At 42.1% G+C, this 16,647-nt stretch overlaps 1 protein-coding gene across 7 annotated transcripts in view; it reads right to left on the bottom strand.

Annotated features, from left to right (window-relative positions):
* Positions 1 to 12,679, bottom strand: part of LOC123992713 (neural cell adhesion molecule 1-like) — a 107,319-nt gene extending 94,640 nt beyond the window's left edge. For all 7 annotated transcript variants that reach the window (XR_006831295.1, XM_046294154.1, XM_046294158.1 and 4 more), the window contains exon 1: positions 12,420 to 12,679. Coding sequence is in view for 6 of the 7 variants with exons in the window: in XM_046294154.1 (XP_046150110.1) it covers positions 12,420 to 12,471 (52 nt within the window). In the remaining variant the exon portion in view is untranslated. The remainder of the gene's footprint in view (positions 1 to 12,419) is intronic.
* Positions 12,680 to 16,647: the final 3,968 nt, after the last annotated feature.

The following is a 16,647-nucleotide window of genomic DNA, read 5'->3' as shown; positions in this document are numbered from 1 at the left end:
TATTCCTGTTTGAGGAGAATGCTCTCACTGCCCGACAGGGGATATTCCTGTTTGAGTATAATGCTCTCACTGTCTGGCAGGGGATATTCCTGTTTGAGTAGAATGCTCTCACTGCCCGACAGGGGATATTCCTGTTTGAGGAGCATGCTCTCACAGCCCGTCAGGGGTTATTCCTGTTTGAGTAGAATGCTCTCACTGCCCGACAGGGGATATTCCTGTTTGAGGAGCATGCTCTCACTGCCCGATGGGGGATATTCCTGTTTGAGTAGAATGCTCTCACTGTCCGGCAGGGGATATTCCTGTTTGAGTAGAATGCTCTCACTGTCTGGCAGGGGATATTCCTGTTTGAGTAGAATGCTCTCACTGCGCGATAGGGGATATTCCTGTTTGAGTAGAATGCTCTCACTGTCCGGCAGGGGATATTCCTGTTTGAGTAGAATGCTCTCACTGCCCGATAGGGGATATTCCTGTTTGAGTAGAATGCTCTCACTGTCTGTGTCACGCCTTGGTCATTGTATTTTGTGTTTTTGTTATATGTTTGGTTAGGCCAGGGTGTGACATGGGTTTATATGTTGTTTTCGTATTGGGGTTTGTATTATTTGGGATCGCGGCTGATTAGGGGTGTTGTATAGGCTTGGCTGCCTGAGGCGATTCTCAATCAGAGTCAGGTGATTCTCGTTGTCTCTGATTGGGAACCGTATTTAGGGAGCCATAGTTTTGCTTTGTATTTCGTGGGTGACTGTTCCTGTCTCTGTGTAGTGTTCACCAGATAGGCTGTAATAGGTTTCACGTACCGTTTGTTGTTTTTGTATTGAGTTATTTCATGTATCGTTTCGTTTTCATTCATTAAACATCATGAGTAACAAACACGCTGCATTTCGGTCCGACTCTCTTCCTTCAACAGACGAACGCCGTTACAGTCTGGCAGGGGGTATTCCTGTTTGAGTAGAATGCTCTCACTGTCTGGCAGGGGATATTCCTGTTTGAGTAGAATGCTCTCACTGCCCGACAGGGGATATTCCTGTTTGAAGAGCATGATCTCACTGCCCGACAGGGGATATTCCTTTGTGAGTAGAATGCTCTCACTGTCCGGCAGGGGATATTCCTGTTTGAAGAGCATGATCTCACTGCCCGACAGGGGATATTCCTGTTTGAGTAGAATGCTCTCACTGTCCGGCAGGGGATATTCCTGTTTGAAGAGCATGATCTCACTGCCCGACAGGGGATATTCCTGTTTGAGTAGAATGCTCTCACTGCCCGACAGGGGATATTCCTGTTTGAGTAGAATGCTCTCACTGTCCGGCAGGGGATATTCCTGTTTGAGTAGAATGCTCTCACTGTCTGGCAGTGGATATTCCTGTTTGAGTAGAATGCTCTCACTGCGCGATAGGGGATATTCCTGTTTGAGTAGAATGCTCTCACTGTCCGGCAGGGGATATTCCTGTTTGAGTAGAATGCTCTCACTGCCCGATAGGGGATATTCCTGTTTGAGGAGCATGCTCTCACAGCCCGACAGGTGATATTCCTGTTTGAGGAGCATGCTCTCACAGCCCGACAGGGGATATTCCTGTTTGAGGAGCATGCTCTCACTGCCCGACGGGGGATATTCCTGTTTGAGGAGAATGCTCTCACTGCCCGATGGGGGATATTCCTGTTTGAGTAGAATGCCCTCACTGCCCGACAGGGGATATTCCTGTTTGAGGAGCATGCTCTCACTGCCCTATGGGGGATATTCCTGTTTGAGTAGAATGCTCTCACTGTCCGGCAGGGGATATTCCTGTTTGAGTAGAATGCTCCCACTGTCTGGCAGGGGATATTCCTGTTTGAGTAGAATGCTCCCACTGTCTGGCAGGGGATATTCCTGTTTGAGTAGAATGCTCTCACTGCCCGACAGGTGATATTCCACCCAAACACGGTATGCCTTGACCTCTCCAACATTGTTCCTGCAGCTACCGAGTGCTTCATTTGGGAAACCAAGTGAAATCTGTTTGGGAACATTGACAGTAACATGTTTTCTCAAAGAAACACATTTCATAAATTGTTGACAGACCGTCTGCACGCTTGAGAAAGGAATAAAGGAGAGAGAGGAGATGGAAATGAACGGAGTTAGGATATTCTGTATAGCTAAAGGTAATGTGTCACCCAATTAATTATTAAAATATTTTTTTAAATCCCTATTACTAGCCTATTCAAAATCAAATACAAATTTGAACCAACAGCATCGCTTAGGGCTATACGTTCTCTCCCAGACTCATGGATAGAAATGTTGGAGTGTAGCATAAGGTAACCAGTCCATCCAGTGTGCATAATAATACAGTCCACACTCAAAGGCTAGACCAATTATGTACCAAATACCTCTTAAATCAGTTTTGTTTCATGTTTTTCTGCCATCCGCAATATGCGGCAGGTTATGTATGGTAAAAGGGCACAACCCTAATTTTAATTCAGGGACATTTTTGGGGGCTTGGGCTCATAAGCCTATGCATATGCATAAGCTCTAATATGGGTATGGGTGTTTTGAAATAATCATCACATTAGAAAGCGTTGTCCATTTCGTCGTGTTGTGGTTTGAAAATACATCCACAACATTTAAACCTGCTGTTGAACTGCTTTCTTCAAATTGATCAACACAGTGAGGTGTTGATAGGCCTATTGTTTTGATGATAAGGGTGTGATGTGATTTTCCATTTAATTTGCTTTGATGTCAGAGTGGTTAGAGGGACAATAGAGCTCTGAGTAGCAGGCCATTAGGACCTGATGGTAGTTAGCAAGTTGGGTACTACCAAAGCATGTCCAGGGTGCATAAAAGGAGATTACCATGACTCAATGGTCACGTGGAATTTTACTGAGGTCATGACTCATGACTGCTGGTGCGCCGGTAATACGGTCACCGCCATCCGGTCACTGCAACAGCCCTAATCATGGCCCATACTTCTCTAATTGCTCCTCTATAACAACCATCATCATATGATTATGTAATATGGACTGATGGGATGCTCTCATCAAAACAAGCCGCAAAAGGACAGAGCTGGTGGTGGACCCTAACCCAAAGCTCAAGAACATGACCAATCTGACTGACACCGTCACTGAGTTATGTTGACATCGGATAAGAATACCATCTAATCAACAGCTCAAACAGGTAATAAGAAAGTGGCTATTCTGAAAAGAAAGGTTGTTTTCTGTTATGCAGGTGAAGGAGGACCCAAACGCGACTTAACAGAAACAGAGTTTATTAATGCTCAAAACCGAATAACTGAAATCCTCTAGATAGTAGAGGGGAAAACAACTGGAGAAGCGGCCACAGACTGCAGGTCGCTTCGGGTAGGCGCAGGCCGTAGTCAACTGAGACACCTGCTCACACGCAGCGTCTGAAGAAGGCACAAAACACGACAGGACAGGGTGATACACAATCACGGCAAAAACACGACAGGACAGGGCGAAACGCAATTACAGCATGGAATACAAAACAAGGAACCGATGGAACAGGAACGGATCACAAAGGAATAAATAGGGAGTCTAATCAGGGGAAAGGATCGGAAACAGGTGTGGGAAGACTAAATGATGATTAGGGGAATAGGAACAGCTGGGAGCAGGAACGGAACGACAGAGAGAAGAGAGAGCGAGAGAGTGAAAGGGGGAGGGGGAGAGAGAGGGATAGAACCAAACAAGACCAGCAGAGGGAAACGAATAGCATGGGGAGCACAGGGACAAGACATGACAATAAATGACAAACATGACAGTTTTCGCCCCATTGCCAAGTCTGATTAGAAATCCTGATCTAATGCCAAATGATCTGCCAATACCAAGGTAACCATTACTTGTGAAATGGCGAATAGCATTATACGTTTATGTCTAATTGTATTATCTGAAGCGCTAAAACCCAATCTGTGCTCCAACTAGACTATATCGACAGCCAGCTGCTGCTTTGACAAAACATCGACCAAGTCAGACAGCTTTTATATACTTTATGTTCCCTTCGGCCTGAAGGGCAAAGAGTGAAACAAGACAACTATGTAGAAAGGTAGAAAATAGTACAACAAGAAACTGTATTTATAATAGCTGCTGATCAATGGAAAACTAGCCCTTGCTATATAATATTATTAATGAAAATGACAGGGGCATAAATTCTTATTCTAAACAGTGACAAAAGCAGCAGGCACTGTGTAGCACACAGCAACTCTGGGGGTCAGAAGTCATCCCTCTGATAGTGTCTGAGAGGTAGGGCTGGGAATTGCCAGGGACCTCACAATATGAAAACTTGAAATCGGCCCTAATTAATCGGCCATTCCGATTAATCGGCCGACCTCTATTATATATGTATTGTTTTGTGAAACAAACAGCTGACTAAAGATGGGATGGCATTTGTGCGGTTGAGTCTGTTTCTGCGGTAATATGGAATCTTAACAACGTGATGAAACTTTGCTGCTCCTTGCAGAAACAAGCAAGGTGTTTTAGCAAATGAGTATTTGGTTACCTAGGCAACCCCCCCACCCCCTGCAGCAGCAGCACATGCAGTCAGGAGCGAAGGAGAGGAGAAAATGTGCGTCTTTGCTATTCTAACGGTTATAACGGTGACCGCGATCATTTGACAGACCGATAACTGTCATCCAAAATCCAATGACCATCACAGCCCTAGTCACTGTGAGTGTTGTTTTGTGTGTAGTCAGAACACTGAGTTAGTCAGAACACTGAGTTAGTGTGCATGTGTAACGTCATGTTTTTAGTCCCCTAGGGCCAAGCATCTCTCATCTCTCAGAGGCCCGGATCTGTCTGCTCCACTCACCATCAAAGGGGAGGCTGAGGAAGGCTGCAGCAGTCCTCTCCTACGCCTCTGAGAGAGGCTCTGCTCTGCTGGATATCCAGAATATCTCTGGTTTTAATGAATCCTTCATCCATACAGTCCTCCTAGATCCTCCATCCATATCCATACATTGCTGTAGCTCCTCCATCCAAGAGGAATTCATGATCCCAGTTGGGACTGGTCGTCAATCTGAGATCATCATCATTAATAACAATATTTCCTTGTGAATTATTTGGCCAGCCTCACAAGATCCACACCTCAGTTGCACACACGCACAAACACACACACTCACAGCTGCCTATACAGGGTTGAGGATGAGTAAAGGCAGATGCCAACTGGGCTTTAAGGATAAAATGCAGATATGAATCTTGGCTTGATCCAACAACTTAGTCCACAACACATCAAATATACAGGTATTAAGGTATATTGATAATACAGCCATAAAATAGGATTAATAAACGTTACTTAAAAGCCATATTGAAAGAGAAGTTTCACTGTACATGCTAAGTGCTCCAAGGTGCCAACCAGCTGGTCTGAGAGGGATCCCAGCCATAAACAGCTTAAGGAACACATGCTATTCAAACACCAGCTGAACTAAAGATAGCAGTCCAGCAACTAAGTGTAGCCTAGTAAGTGTGTTATAACGTTCTGTACATATGCTTATTCTTCTCAGAGAAGGTTGTAATGGAGGAGCCCTTGGTGAAAGCTCACTGCAGGTATGTCCATGCTGTTCAATATGAAGAAAGAGCACTGGCCATTGCGTTCTGATTTCAGTGTGTTTACAAATAAACACAGCTTTAGTAGATAATGCTGGTAAGTGGTCAGCTATGATCTGAATAAAGATTATCCTATGATTCCCTGGCAACTGAGATTGGAGAAAAACATCCACTCACATGATTGGCTGGGGTCGTCACCATCCTATGACAGAATCCAGCAGAAATACAAACATAGACCTAGACCTACATGATTGGCTGTAGTGTTGTTGTTGTCATAATCACCACTCATAAGACAGTGCAGACAGTCACAGCAGGAACTAAAATTGTCCATGGAGAGATGAGGCATAGCCTGTGTCTGCCTCTGCCAATATTCTACTTTGAGATATTACTTCTTGGATATTCTTTCTTAGATACAGAGAAGGCTAACCAGCATCACCAAGTTCAGGACTGTAATCATCAACCTCCATACCGCTCATTTATCTAAACACAAACCTCGAAATGGAGATGTTACTCCAAAAGCATGAGTCAGGTTACGTATTGACTCTTTCTGTCATTTCCAACCTCCTCTCTCCATCTTACAGTGCAATCGGAAAGTGTTCAGACCCCTTGACTTGTTCACATTTTGTTACGTTACAGCCTTATTCTAAAACGGATTAAATAAACCTTTTTCCTCGTCAATTTACACACAATACCCCATAATGACAAAGTGAAAACAAGTTTTTTTGATTTTTTTCCCAAATGTATGAAAAAATAAAAACAGAAATACCTTATTTACATAAGTATTCAGACCCTTTGTTATGAGGCCCAAAATTGACCTCAGGTGCATCCTGTATCCATTGATCATCCATGAGCAGTTTCTACAACTTGATTGGAGTTCACTTGTGGTAAATTCAATTCATTGGACATGAATTGGAAAGACACAAACCTGTCTACATAAGGTCCAACAGTTTACAGTGCATGTCAGAGCAAAAACCAAGCCATGAGGTCGAAGAAATTGTCCGTAGAGCTCTGAGACAGGATTGTGTTGAGGCACAGATCTGGGGAAGGGTACCAAAAAATGTCTGCAGCATTGAAGGTCCCCAAGAACATAGTGGCCTCCATAATTCTTAAATGGAAGAAGTTTGGAACCCCCAAGACTCTTCCTAGAGCTCTTCCCAGCCAAACTGAGCAAGCGGGGGAGAATAGCCTTGGTCACGGAGGTGACCAAGAACCCGATGGTCACTCTCCCTAGCAAGCAGGGAAAGTACTTGATGGTACTTAATGGAAACAATAATTTTGTTTTAAACCTTTCCCAAACCATAGCCCTAACCTTAACCACTTGGAATTAATACCTAAACTTAACCTTTTGAGTTGTTTCTGTTTTAACACTGCAACCACATGGAATTAACCCTGTAACTAGTGATGCACCGATATGACATTTTTGGCCGATACCAATATCCAGTATTTTCCTCGCCGATATACCGATATTATAGTTAACACACTATAATATCAGCGGTCTAAAGCGCTGCATCTCAGTGCAAGATGTGTCACTACATTCCCTGATTCGACTCCAGGCTGTATCACACACAATTGGCCCAGCGTCGTCAATTGTAAGTAAGAATTTGTTCTTAACTGACTTGCCAAGTTAAATAAAGGTTACACACACACACCAAAAAGTTATTTTGTTGTCATTCATGGTGGGGCAGCAGGGTAGCCTAGTGGTTAGACCGTTGGACTAGTAACTGAAAGGTTGCAAGTTCAAACCCCCGAGCTGACAATGTACAAATCTGTCGTGGACAGGCAGTTAACCCACTGTTCCTAGGCCATCGTTGAAAATTATAATTTTTTCTTAACTGACTTGCCTAGTAAAATAAAGGTACAATAAAAATAAATTCACGTATGTCCCGATTACCAGTAAAACATAATCAAAACCTATTTATTTCACTTACTTGGTGTGTCGTTTCATTGTTCATTTGTTCAGTCATTTCAATCTCAACCAGGATTTCCTTGTGGATTATTCCTTGTGGATTATAAAATCCACACCTCAGTTGCATGTAAAAAAAGATGCAACATAACACAACATCTGTTTCAGTAGCTATAGTTAGCTAGCTAACTATATAGCTAGGTGTCATCATCTAAAATAACCCTAATTTATAAAACAGTTCTTATTTGATCAGCCACAATAGTGGACTTTGTGGTTAGCCTTCAAAATAAAAGTATGGCATTATTCTACAATTTGTATTCATTTGCATCACTGTCAATGACATACTTTAATTTTGAAGGCAAACTGCAAATTCCACTATTGTGGCTAACCCTTATTGTGGCTTACTTCAACAACAACAAACCCATTGCGGTCGAGCTTCACTAGCCAGATGAAGCTAGCTGGCTGCTTATGACATTAGCATTGGGCAACAGGGTTAAGTTGCTGACCAGCTATTTAGGGGCGTCAGGGTAGCCTAGTGGTTAGAGTGTTGGACTAGTAACCGAAAAGTTGCAAGTTCAAATCCCTGAGCTGACAAGGTACAAATCTGTCGTTCTGCCCCTGGTTCCTTATTGACAATAAGAATTTGTTCTTAACTGACTAGCCTGGTAAAAATATATATAGAGAATATATATATATAAAGAAAATTAATGAACTGAAGTGAATACTTACTCATGAAGATTCCTAAATCACTGCTAAGAATAATGAAAATGACTGCAGTTTCCACTGGTCATTGTTTTCAGGCGGGTTGCATTGGTGCTAGCTAGGTACCAAGCTAAAACTAGCTACCCTAGAAGTTGCGGTCAAACAAATGATGCTTTATTACCAATGCGGTATTGTAAACACATCGTTCATGGCCGGTGTTTGCTTGTTTGCAGACTGCTTTGACAGTGCTACTGTATCTTTTTTGACACGCAAAGACACAAATGGCGTACCATAGCATGTATGTCGTGAAGCTAACAGCAGTGACGCTATTACTGTGTAACTCCGGTAGGGCAGCATCTGAATGATAGCGCACTTGGTAGTGTGCACCGGTGCTCGACCAGTCGGCGAAAGCCAACATCACCCACAACAGAGAACGGTTGATTGTCATGGGCAATGAATTCCATTATCTTGGCTTTAACGGATTTCGCCTTTGAGTTGTCTCAGCTGAAACGTTCTTACTCTTTCAAATGACTGCTCGACTTGTTGACTGCTCCATCCACACAGCAGACATTGTGGGCTAGTTTAGGAATGCTGTGTTGCACATATAGAGCAACATTTTACGTCAGCTTTGACATCGGTTTTGCACATCGGGGCGTTAAACAAGACATCGGCCGATACCAATGTTGTCATTTTTAGCTAATATTGGCCATTTCTGATATGTTCACCGATATATCGTGCATCCCTTACCTGTAACCACATGGAATTAACCCTGTAACCACGCATAATTCATCGTTCAAAAATCCAATTAAAGCAAATTCCAACGTGAAACTATGAGATTAGATTGATATAAAACCATCGACAGATGTGGAAAAGCGTCAAAAGGCCAAATTTTTTAAGATACAGTAAAGTTAACAGCATTTGAGGATATTCTAGCCAAAATGTATATTCAAATGGCGGATATGTTGAGAGGAACAACAGCATTGCTTGTTGACATGATAAGCAAAGGTCTATTTCCAATTAGCATCTCCTTCTCACACTACTATAGAATCTCAGGGGAGTAACACAGTGTTCTGCTCCTGGGAGGAATGCAGCATTATTAGCAGGCTCAGCCTCCATCCCAGCTAAAGCTTGAGGAGCGTAACTTGTCACCATATCAGGAGGTGACATCACAGAGATGAGTCACACACAGCGTGTACTGTTGAGTGAGCATCACCACTGAAACCTTCAGTAACGATCTAGTATGTTCACTAAGCATTTATTACACTTCTAGCTACACGTATATGACCATCATAAACATGATTTTATAGCCAAAGTGAGACACAAAGAGATGCAATCACAGATTCCCAAGATAAGAAGCCTATTTATCGATAGATAGGCCTATGTTTTATTATAACACAAGACAATAGGGGCCATGTTTTGTAATCAAGTAGGGAAATACTTGGATTCCTGCACCTATGCACCACCAATAGATTGGGTAGGCTATAAAAACATACAAGGGTGTCTGTATACTAACTTGAACAGATTTTCACCCCACTGAATGAAGACCAGCATCCCTGAGTCGCCTCTTCTCTGATGACGTTGAGACTGGTGTTTTGCGGGTACTACTTAATGAGGCTGCCAGTTGAGGACTTGTAAGACAAAAAATAGACTACCAAGTTTCAGAAGAAAGTTCTTTGTTTCTGACCATTTTGAGCCTGTAATCGAACCCACAAATGCTGATGCTCCAGATACTCAACTAGTCTAAAGGCCAGTTGTATTGCTTCTTTAATCAGAACAACAGTTTTCAAACATGGGTTTTCTAATGATCAATTAGCCTTTTAAAATTATAAACTTGGATTAGCTAACACAACGTGCCATTGGAACACAGGAGTGATGGTTGCTGATAATGGGCCTCTGTACGCCTATGTAGTTATTCCATTTAAAAATCTGCCGTTTCCAGCTACAATAGTCATTTACAACCGTAACAATGTCTACACTGTATTTCTGATCAATTTGATGTTATTTTAATGGACAAAAAATATGCTTTTCATTCAAATACAAGGACATTTCTAAGTGACCCCAAACTTTTGAACGGTAGTGTACAGTATGTGTGTCTTTCGGAGGGAGTGTGTTAAAAGCTGAAGTCAAATTTCTGTTGGACCTTGTGTGCGTGCAATTGACCAATAAAGTGATCTTAATCGTAATCTTAGGGGCTTTGCTTTGTTGAGAATGAGAAGCCTTGCTGGATTCATAGCTCAGTAACATCGAAAGAGTTATCTCTGCTTGACCATCATGAGTGATATCAACCCATTGAAGTACAATTTTTTTTCTTCAAAATCTATACTGAACAAAAATATAAAACGCAACATGTAAAGTGACACCATGTTTCTTGAGCTGAAATAAAAGATCCCAGAAATGTTCCATTCGCACAAAAATATTATTTCTCTCAAATGCTTGCATCCCTGTTAGTGAGCATTTCTCCTTTGCCCAGATAATCCCATCCACCGGATAGGTGTGGCATATCAAGAAGCTACTTAAACAGCATGCTCATTACACAGGTGCACCTTGAGCTGGGCACAATAGAAGGCCACTCTGAAATGTGCTATTTTGTCACACAACACAATGTCACAGATGTCTCAAGTTGAGGTAGCGTGCAATGTCCACTAGAGCTGTTTCCTTTTAATTGAATGTTCATTTCTCTACCATACGCTGCCTTCAACATCATTTCACATCCGGCTTCTTCACCTGGTGGATCGTCTGAGGCCAGCCACCCAGACAGCTGATGAAACTGGCTTTGCACAACCGAAGAATTTCTGTACAAACTGTCAGAAACCGTCTCAGGGAAGCTCTGCAGATGGCGTTGTGTGGGCGCGCTGTTTGCCTCATGGTGACGGTAGGGTTATGGTATAGGCAGGCATAAGCTACGGACAACTAACACAATTGCATTTTATTGATGGCAATTTAAATGCACAGAGATACCATGACGAAATCCTGAGGCCAATTGTTGTACCATTCATCTGCCACCATCACCTCATGTTTCAACATGATAATGCAATGCCCCATCCATGACGCAAGGATAAGTACACAATTCCTGGAAGATGAAAATGTCCCAGTTCTTCCATGGCCTGCATACTCACCAGACAAGTCACCCATTGAGCATGTTTAGGATGCTCTTGATTGAGGTGTAGGACAGTGTGTTCCAGTTCCAATATCCAGCAGTTCCAATATCCAGCAACTTCGCACAGCCATTGAAGGGGAGTGGTACAACATTCCAACATTCAATGGTTGTCACACCAGATACTGACTGGTTTTCTGATCCATGCCCCTACCTTAAGGTATTTGTGACCCACAGATGCATAACTGTATTCCAAGTCATGTGAAATCGATATATTACTGCCTAATTACTTATTTTAAATTGACTGATTTCCTTATATGAACTGTACATCTTTGAAATTGTTGTTAAAACTGCTGATAGGGCTGGAACACACAGGTGTGGATCTGGACCATAGGTTAAATGGATGCTGATAACATGTAAGCGAGTGAAAGTAGCCACACTTGTGACAGTAGCTTCATCTCAATTTCACACAACATTTCAATTTGCGTGCAGTCGCTCTCCCGCCTACGGACGGATACTAGGCTCGAGAACCAGAGTCATGATGATGTTTGGGAGAGAAGACCAGGAGGAGAGTTACTGAGTAGCAACATATGCATTGATGTACGCACGTAAGCAGTGTCTTAAACGCTATCCATCCAATAGACACATCCATACTGTATTCTATATCAATGCAATTACTAGTGATATGACGATAAAAGATCAACCCTAATGTAATGAGATTAACTTCAACCTATCACACGTGCATGCCAAATTGTTTTAGCAGAATGTAAATGCCTTGCTGGAAGGAGCAATGCTGATGGGTTGTTAGTTAGCTAACAGTTGTGAAAATTACACTTGTCCTAAGAATATGATAAAACAACCAGCTATATATCAAATAAAGTCATGCATTCTTAACTAAGAAAATGTTTAATCGTGTACACCATGGCAGAATATGTCAACAACATCCCTAACTGCGTGGCAGCACCGAACCAGCCAATCCACATTAAAATAGCATCTCATTCAAAAACGTTGTATTGTACAATCTTCCTTCATCCATCCACCTGCTACTGCCGAGGGAGGGACATGTACTGTACACAGTCATTCAATAGATGGGGGTTGTCATGGACGCACAGTCCACCTTTTTCCTGATTCGAGTATTTTATCAAATACCTGGCCTGAATAGCAGCCATTAGGAAAACAGTAACATTAGCTTAGCCATCTTACCTGTAGAGCCCAAGAGAAGGAAGGCTAAAATGATATCCTTCGCGTGGATCATTGCAGCTCCTTGATGAGACCACGCAAATGGCTTAATAAAGAATGTGGTCCCTGTAGTATGTGGTTGTTCTTGATATTTTCAAAAACAATACATTCCCATATTGCTAGCTATTTATTTTTTTGTATGGCAGATTGGTAGTATTTCTAGTTTATTATCGATGTAGTAACGGCAGAAGACCTGCGCCTGCACACTGTTCAACGAATGAGTGACAAAGCCACTGCCTCCATACACACATGAATTAATCCGCACAATCTGAATCACAAGGATTTGCTGTAAAATAGTGCGCTATGCGCGGTAGTCCGTGGACCTCTTACATTTTTATTCAAAATAGGTCGAACATAAACTAAACGTCTATTCGAATCGGCATACCATTATTCAACATTTTGACGTATTCAAAATATCCATTTCAAATGGATATGATGCTAACAGAGGGAAGATCTAGACTGTCACTTTCTGAGTTCATGCACTTTATTTCTTGTAGATTTGTGTGCAGGTGTAGGCTACTGCTGTTGAGCAGACAAGGAGGATTGTCACACGTTCTCCAACAGCTACTGTTGATTCGGGAACGACTGCTGTATTAAAATAAAACACCTGTAAACGCCTAAACATAGCAGGCATACAGCAGCTGAAATTCAAGCAGATCAGATGGTTAGATAGACATTTCTTATCTCTATCTGTGAAGTCAAATTCTTTCTCTTTGTCATCTCTGACAGAAAACAGAATACATCTCTTATTCCACCTCAAAATTCGTATTTCTAGACAATGCACAAGTAATACATATGAAAAAGAAAGTAAATCAATCAAATGTATTAATAAAGCCCCTTTTACATCAGTAGATGTCACAAAGTGCTATAAATCAACTTGCTCCGTGTATTGTTGTCAAATCGAATTGATTAATTGATACGCTAGTGAAAGGTTTGGTCACGCCATCATCATGAACCTTGTTATCACTATGTATCACAGGAGGAACAGGTATAATTGAAGGATGAGATTCCATGTGATCTCAGAGCTGCGATATCTGCACATGTATCAGTTAGCAGGAGTTAGCGATGGTGTTGTCAGACAGTGGAGTCATTGTCCTGGGAGTCGTCCTGCGGGGCATAGAGGGCCCCTTTGTACAGGCCTGATATTAATCTGGGGAGGCGTAGAACTGGAGGAGACTGCTTGTGTCTCACATACACACACTGATGTGCATGCACACACAAACACAAACGCAAGTCTTTAAAGGAAATGAGAAGCTGGTATCACTGCAACTGGCTTGTTATTACCATCAAATGAGAGATGTCGTATCTAGCTCAAGGAGTTGTATATTTATTTATTTTTATTTTTTACCTTTATTTAACCAGGCAAGTCAGTTAAGAACATATTCTTATTTTCAATGACGGCCTGGGAACAGTGGGTTAACTGCCTGTTCAGGGGCAGAATGACAGATTTGTACCTTGTCAGCTCGGGGGTTTGAACTCGCAACCTTCCGGTTACTAGTCCAATGCTCTAACCACTAGGCTACGCTGTCATTAGAGGTTATACTATGTATTTTCATGTTAAAGTGTCTAATGTTCCATTATTAAAGTGACTAGTGATTTCAAGTCTATATATATAGGGTAGCAGCTTTTAAGCTGCAGGGTTACGTAACCGGGTGGAAGCTACCTACTGATAACCCTTACCAGAGCTATCACCCCAGTCGACAGAGGGCTCTTCGTTATACTACATAGTTGGCCAGTGTTTCACTGGTCAGCCATAATGATGCCAAACATGTCATCACCTTTGCTCCTATCTAGCATGTTTGGGGTTGTTGTGTAAAGAACAGTTCAGATATTCTGTGAATGCTTTACATCTTACCAGAGCTATTGTATCCGTTGGTAAGATGACGTCTTAGAAGACAGAGCATGGGTTTGTCTTTATGGATGCTGTGTGAAAGGGTCAGTGCCAGGGCCCGTATTCATAAAGCGTCGTAAGTATGAGTGCTAATCTAGGATCAGTTGGCCTTTTAGATCATGATGAATAAGATTACATGGACAGGGGAGACCTGATCCTAGATCAGCACTCTTACGTTTGAATACGGGCCCGGGGCTGTAGATAGACCTCTATGGAACCAATCTGCTCTATCCTACATTTATAATGAATGTTGCCCAAAATACTTGCACACAAGCTTGGCTCCCATGACACAGTTAATGCAGAGGTTAAAAGCATGCATTACAGTTCGATCCAGAACTGGTGAAGTAGCTTGGATATTATTTTGAGAGTTTACTGATAACCCTATGGTACTTTGATGTGAAATCATCAACTGGTGTGGTCTGCCCTGCGCATGTTTTCATTACATGAAATCTATATGGGAAACATTGAACAAATCTGGCAAAACAGAGAGATGATTAAGTTGACCTTTCAGTGCCTAGATTACCTGTTCTCTCAGCAGCTTTGAGCATCTCATGTTTTTATGAGCTTCTTTGTATTAGTTTATTTTCTGGTACTGTGTTAATATGCCCATAGCATAATGCAATGAATGTGACCTCATCACGCCCATGGTCCCGACATCCAATGTCCTTCTCCAAATACAGTGCCCTACTTTGTAAGCTACACCAAACAGTAGACTGCCGCTATGAATGTCATTGTTGTTTGTTATATCTTAATATAATATCTTAATATCTTAAAGCAATGTAGCTAGCTACCTATGAGACATCTGAAGGCAATTCAACTGAAACTATATCACCCTTCATCCACTCTCTTGTTTGTGTCTGAATTCTGTGTTTCAGCCTAATTAAAACTCGCAAGAATATGACAGGCCTTGCACAGGAAGAATCGGAGGACAGAGGCACCGAGGAACTACTATTGAGCCTGCTTCTCACTCGACTCAACAGCACTTAGAAATAATTTTGAGTAGCTGCTACCATCTAGTGGTAGTATAATGCCACACATGTTGTTGCAGAAAATAAACATGTCGAGAATCTCAGGTTCTAAGGAAGTCCAGAGATGACATATAAACAAAACAATTCCCTTGTAATGTCGAGATCATGACCCATTTATCTCATGATCACTACATAACAAAAGTTGTCATCAGCCATTCATTTGTTCAGGACGTTAGGTAGCCTAATGGTTAGAGCGTTGTCTGGCAACCCTGTTTCCAAGGCTGTGTGCCACCACCAAGACCACAGCCAATCACATGCAAGGCACATCGCAGCTATTGTGAGCTAGCTAGGTAGTCTTGTTGGCTAGTTAGCTAGCAAGCTATCTTGAAATCTATACTGGTTGTTTGCATAACTGATATGTGTCACTTTGTATTTTGTGGATACTATTTGCATTCACAGTGGGTGAGCTCCATTTCTGACAGGATGATCAGATTACATTTCAGCCTTCAATTTCAGGATGCTTGCAGGCTGTTTCGTAGGTAAGGCTCCTTGCAGGCAGATTAGCTGTCAGAGTGCTTTATTGGCAGATGTGTATATGATCCAGGGGGTAAACTCTATTCCTGGAAGGCTGATCAAATTTAATAGCAGCCTCAAAAAGCTGATGTCAGGATGCTGCCTTTTAGGCTGTTTCATAGGTAAAGCTCCTTGCAGTAGGCAGCATCCTGATTTATCCACCTCCGAGGCTGCTATTGAGTCTGATCCATCTGCCAGGAATAGATCACACCCTCTCTTGATCATATACATAATGCACTGAGACCTAATCTGCATGCAAGGAGCTTTACATATGAAACATTCTATGAGGCTGCTATTGAATCTGATCTGCCTGTCAGGAATGGAGCTCACCCACTGTAAATTATACACATATCAGTGAAGCAAGCAAACAGCCAGAATAGATAACAAGACTATATAACGAACTAGCTAGCTCGCTCACTCACAAGATTTACCAAGTTAGCTGAGTTGTTGCTTGCATGCGATTGGCAGTGGTCTTGGGGGTGGCACACAGCCTGGGAGACTGGTTTGCCCGTCAGGCATTGTCAGGGCTTAAATGCCCCACAAGAGCTTAGCTGTCCCATGAACTTTTAGCTCAAGGTAGGGACATTTAGCTTGCTAACATTCTAACTTATAAACTGATAAATACAAATGAATGCCTAATGTTAACATGAAATGTACCATCCCTTAGTGTAGCAATCAATAAAACATATGTGCTATTCTACCGTGATCTCAGCTGCCTCAGCCATACTGTCGATCTATCATCAGTACATCCAGTAAAGTT

This window comes from Oncorhynchus gorbuscha, linkage group LG13, assembly GCF_021184085.1.
Source record: "Oncorhynchus gorbuscha isolate QuinsamMale2020 ecotype Even-year linkage group LG13, OgorEven_v1.0, whole genome shotgun sequence".
NCBI classification, from domain to species: domain Eukaryota; kingdom Metazoa; phylum Chordata; class Actinopteri; order Salmoniformes; family Salmonidae; genus Oncorhynchus; species Oncorhynchus gorbuscha.
The sequence above is the reverse complement of the archived record's forward strand: the minus strand, read 5'-3'. Positions and strand labels throughout refer to the sequence as shown.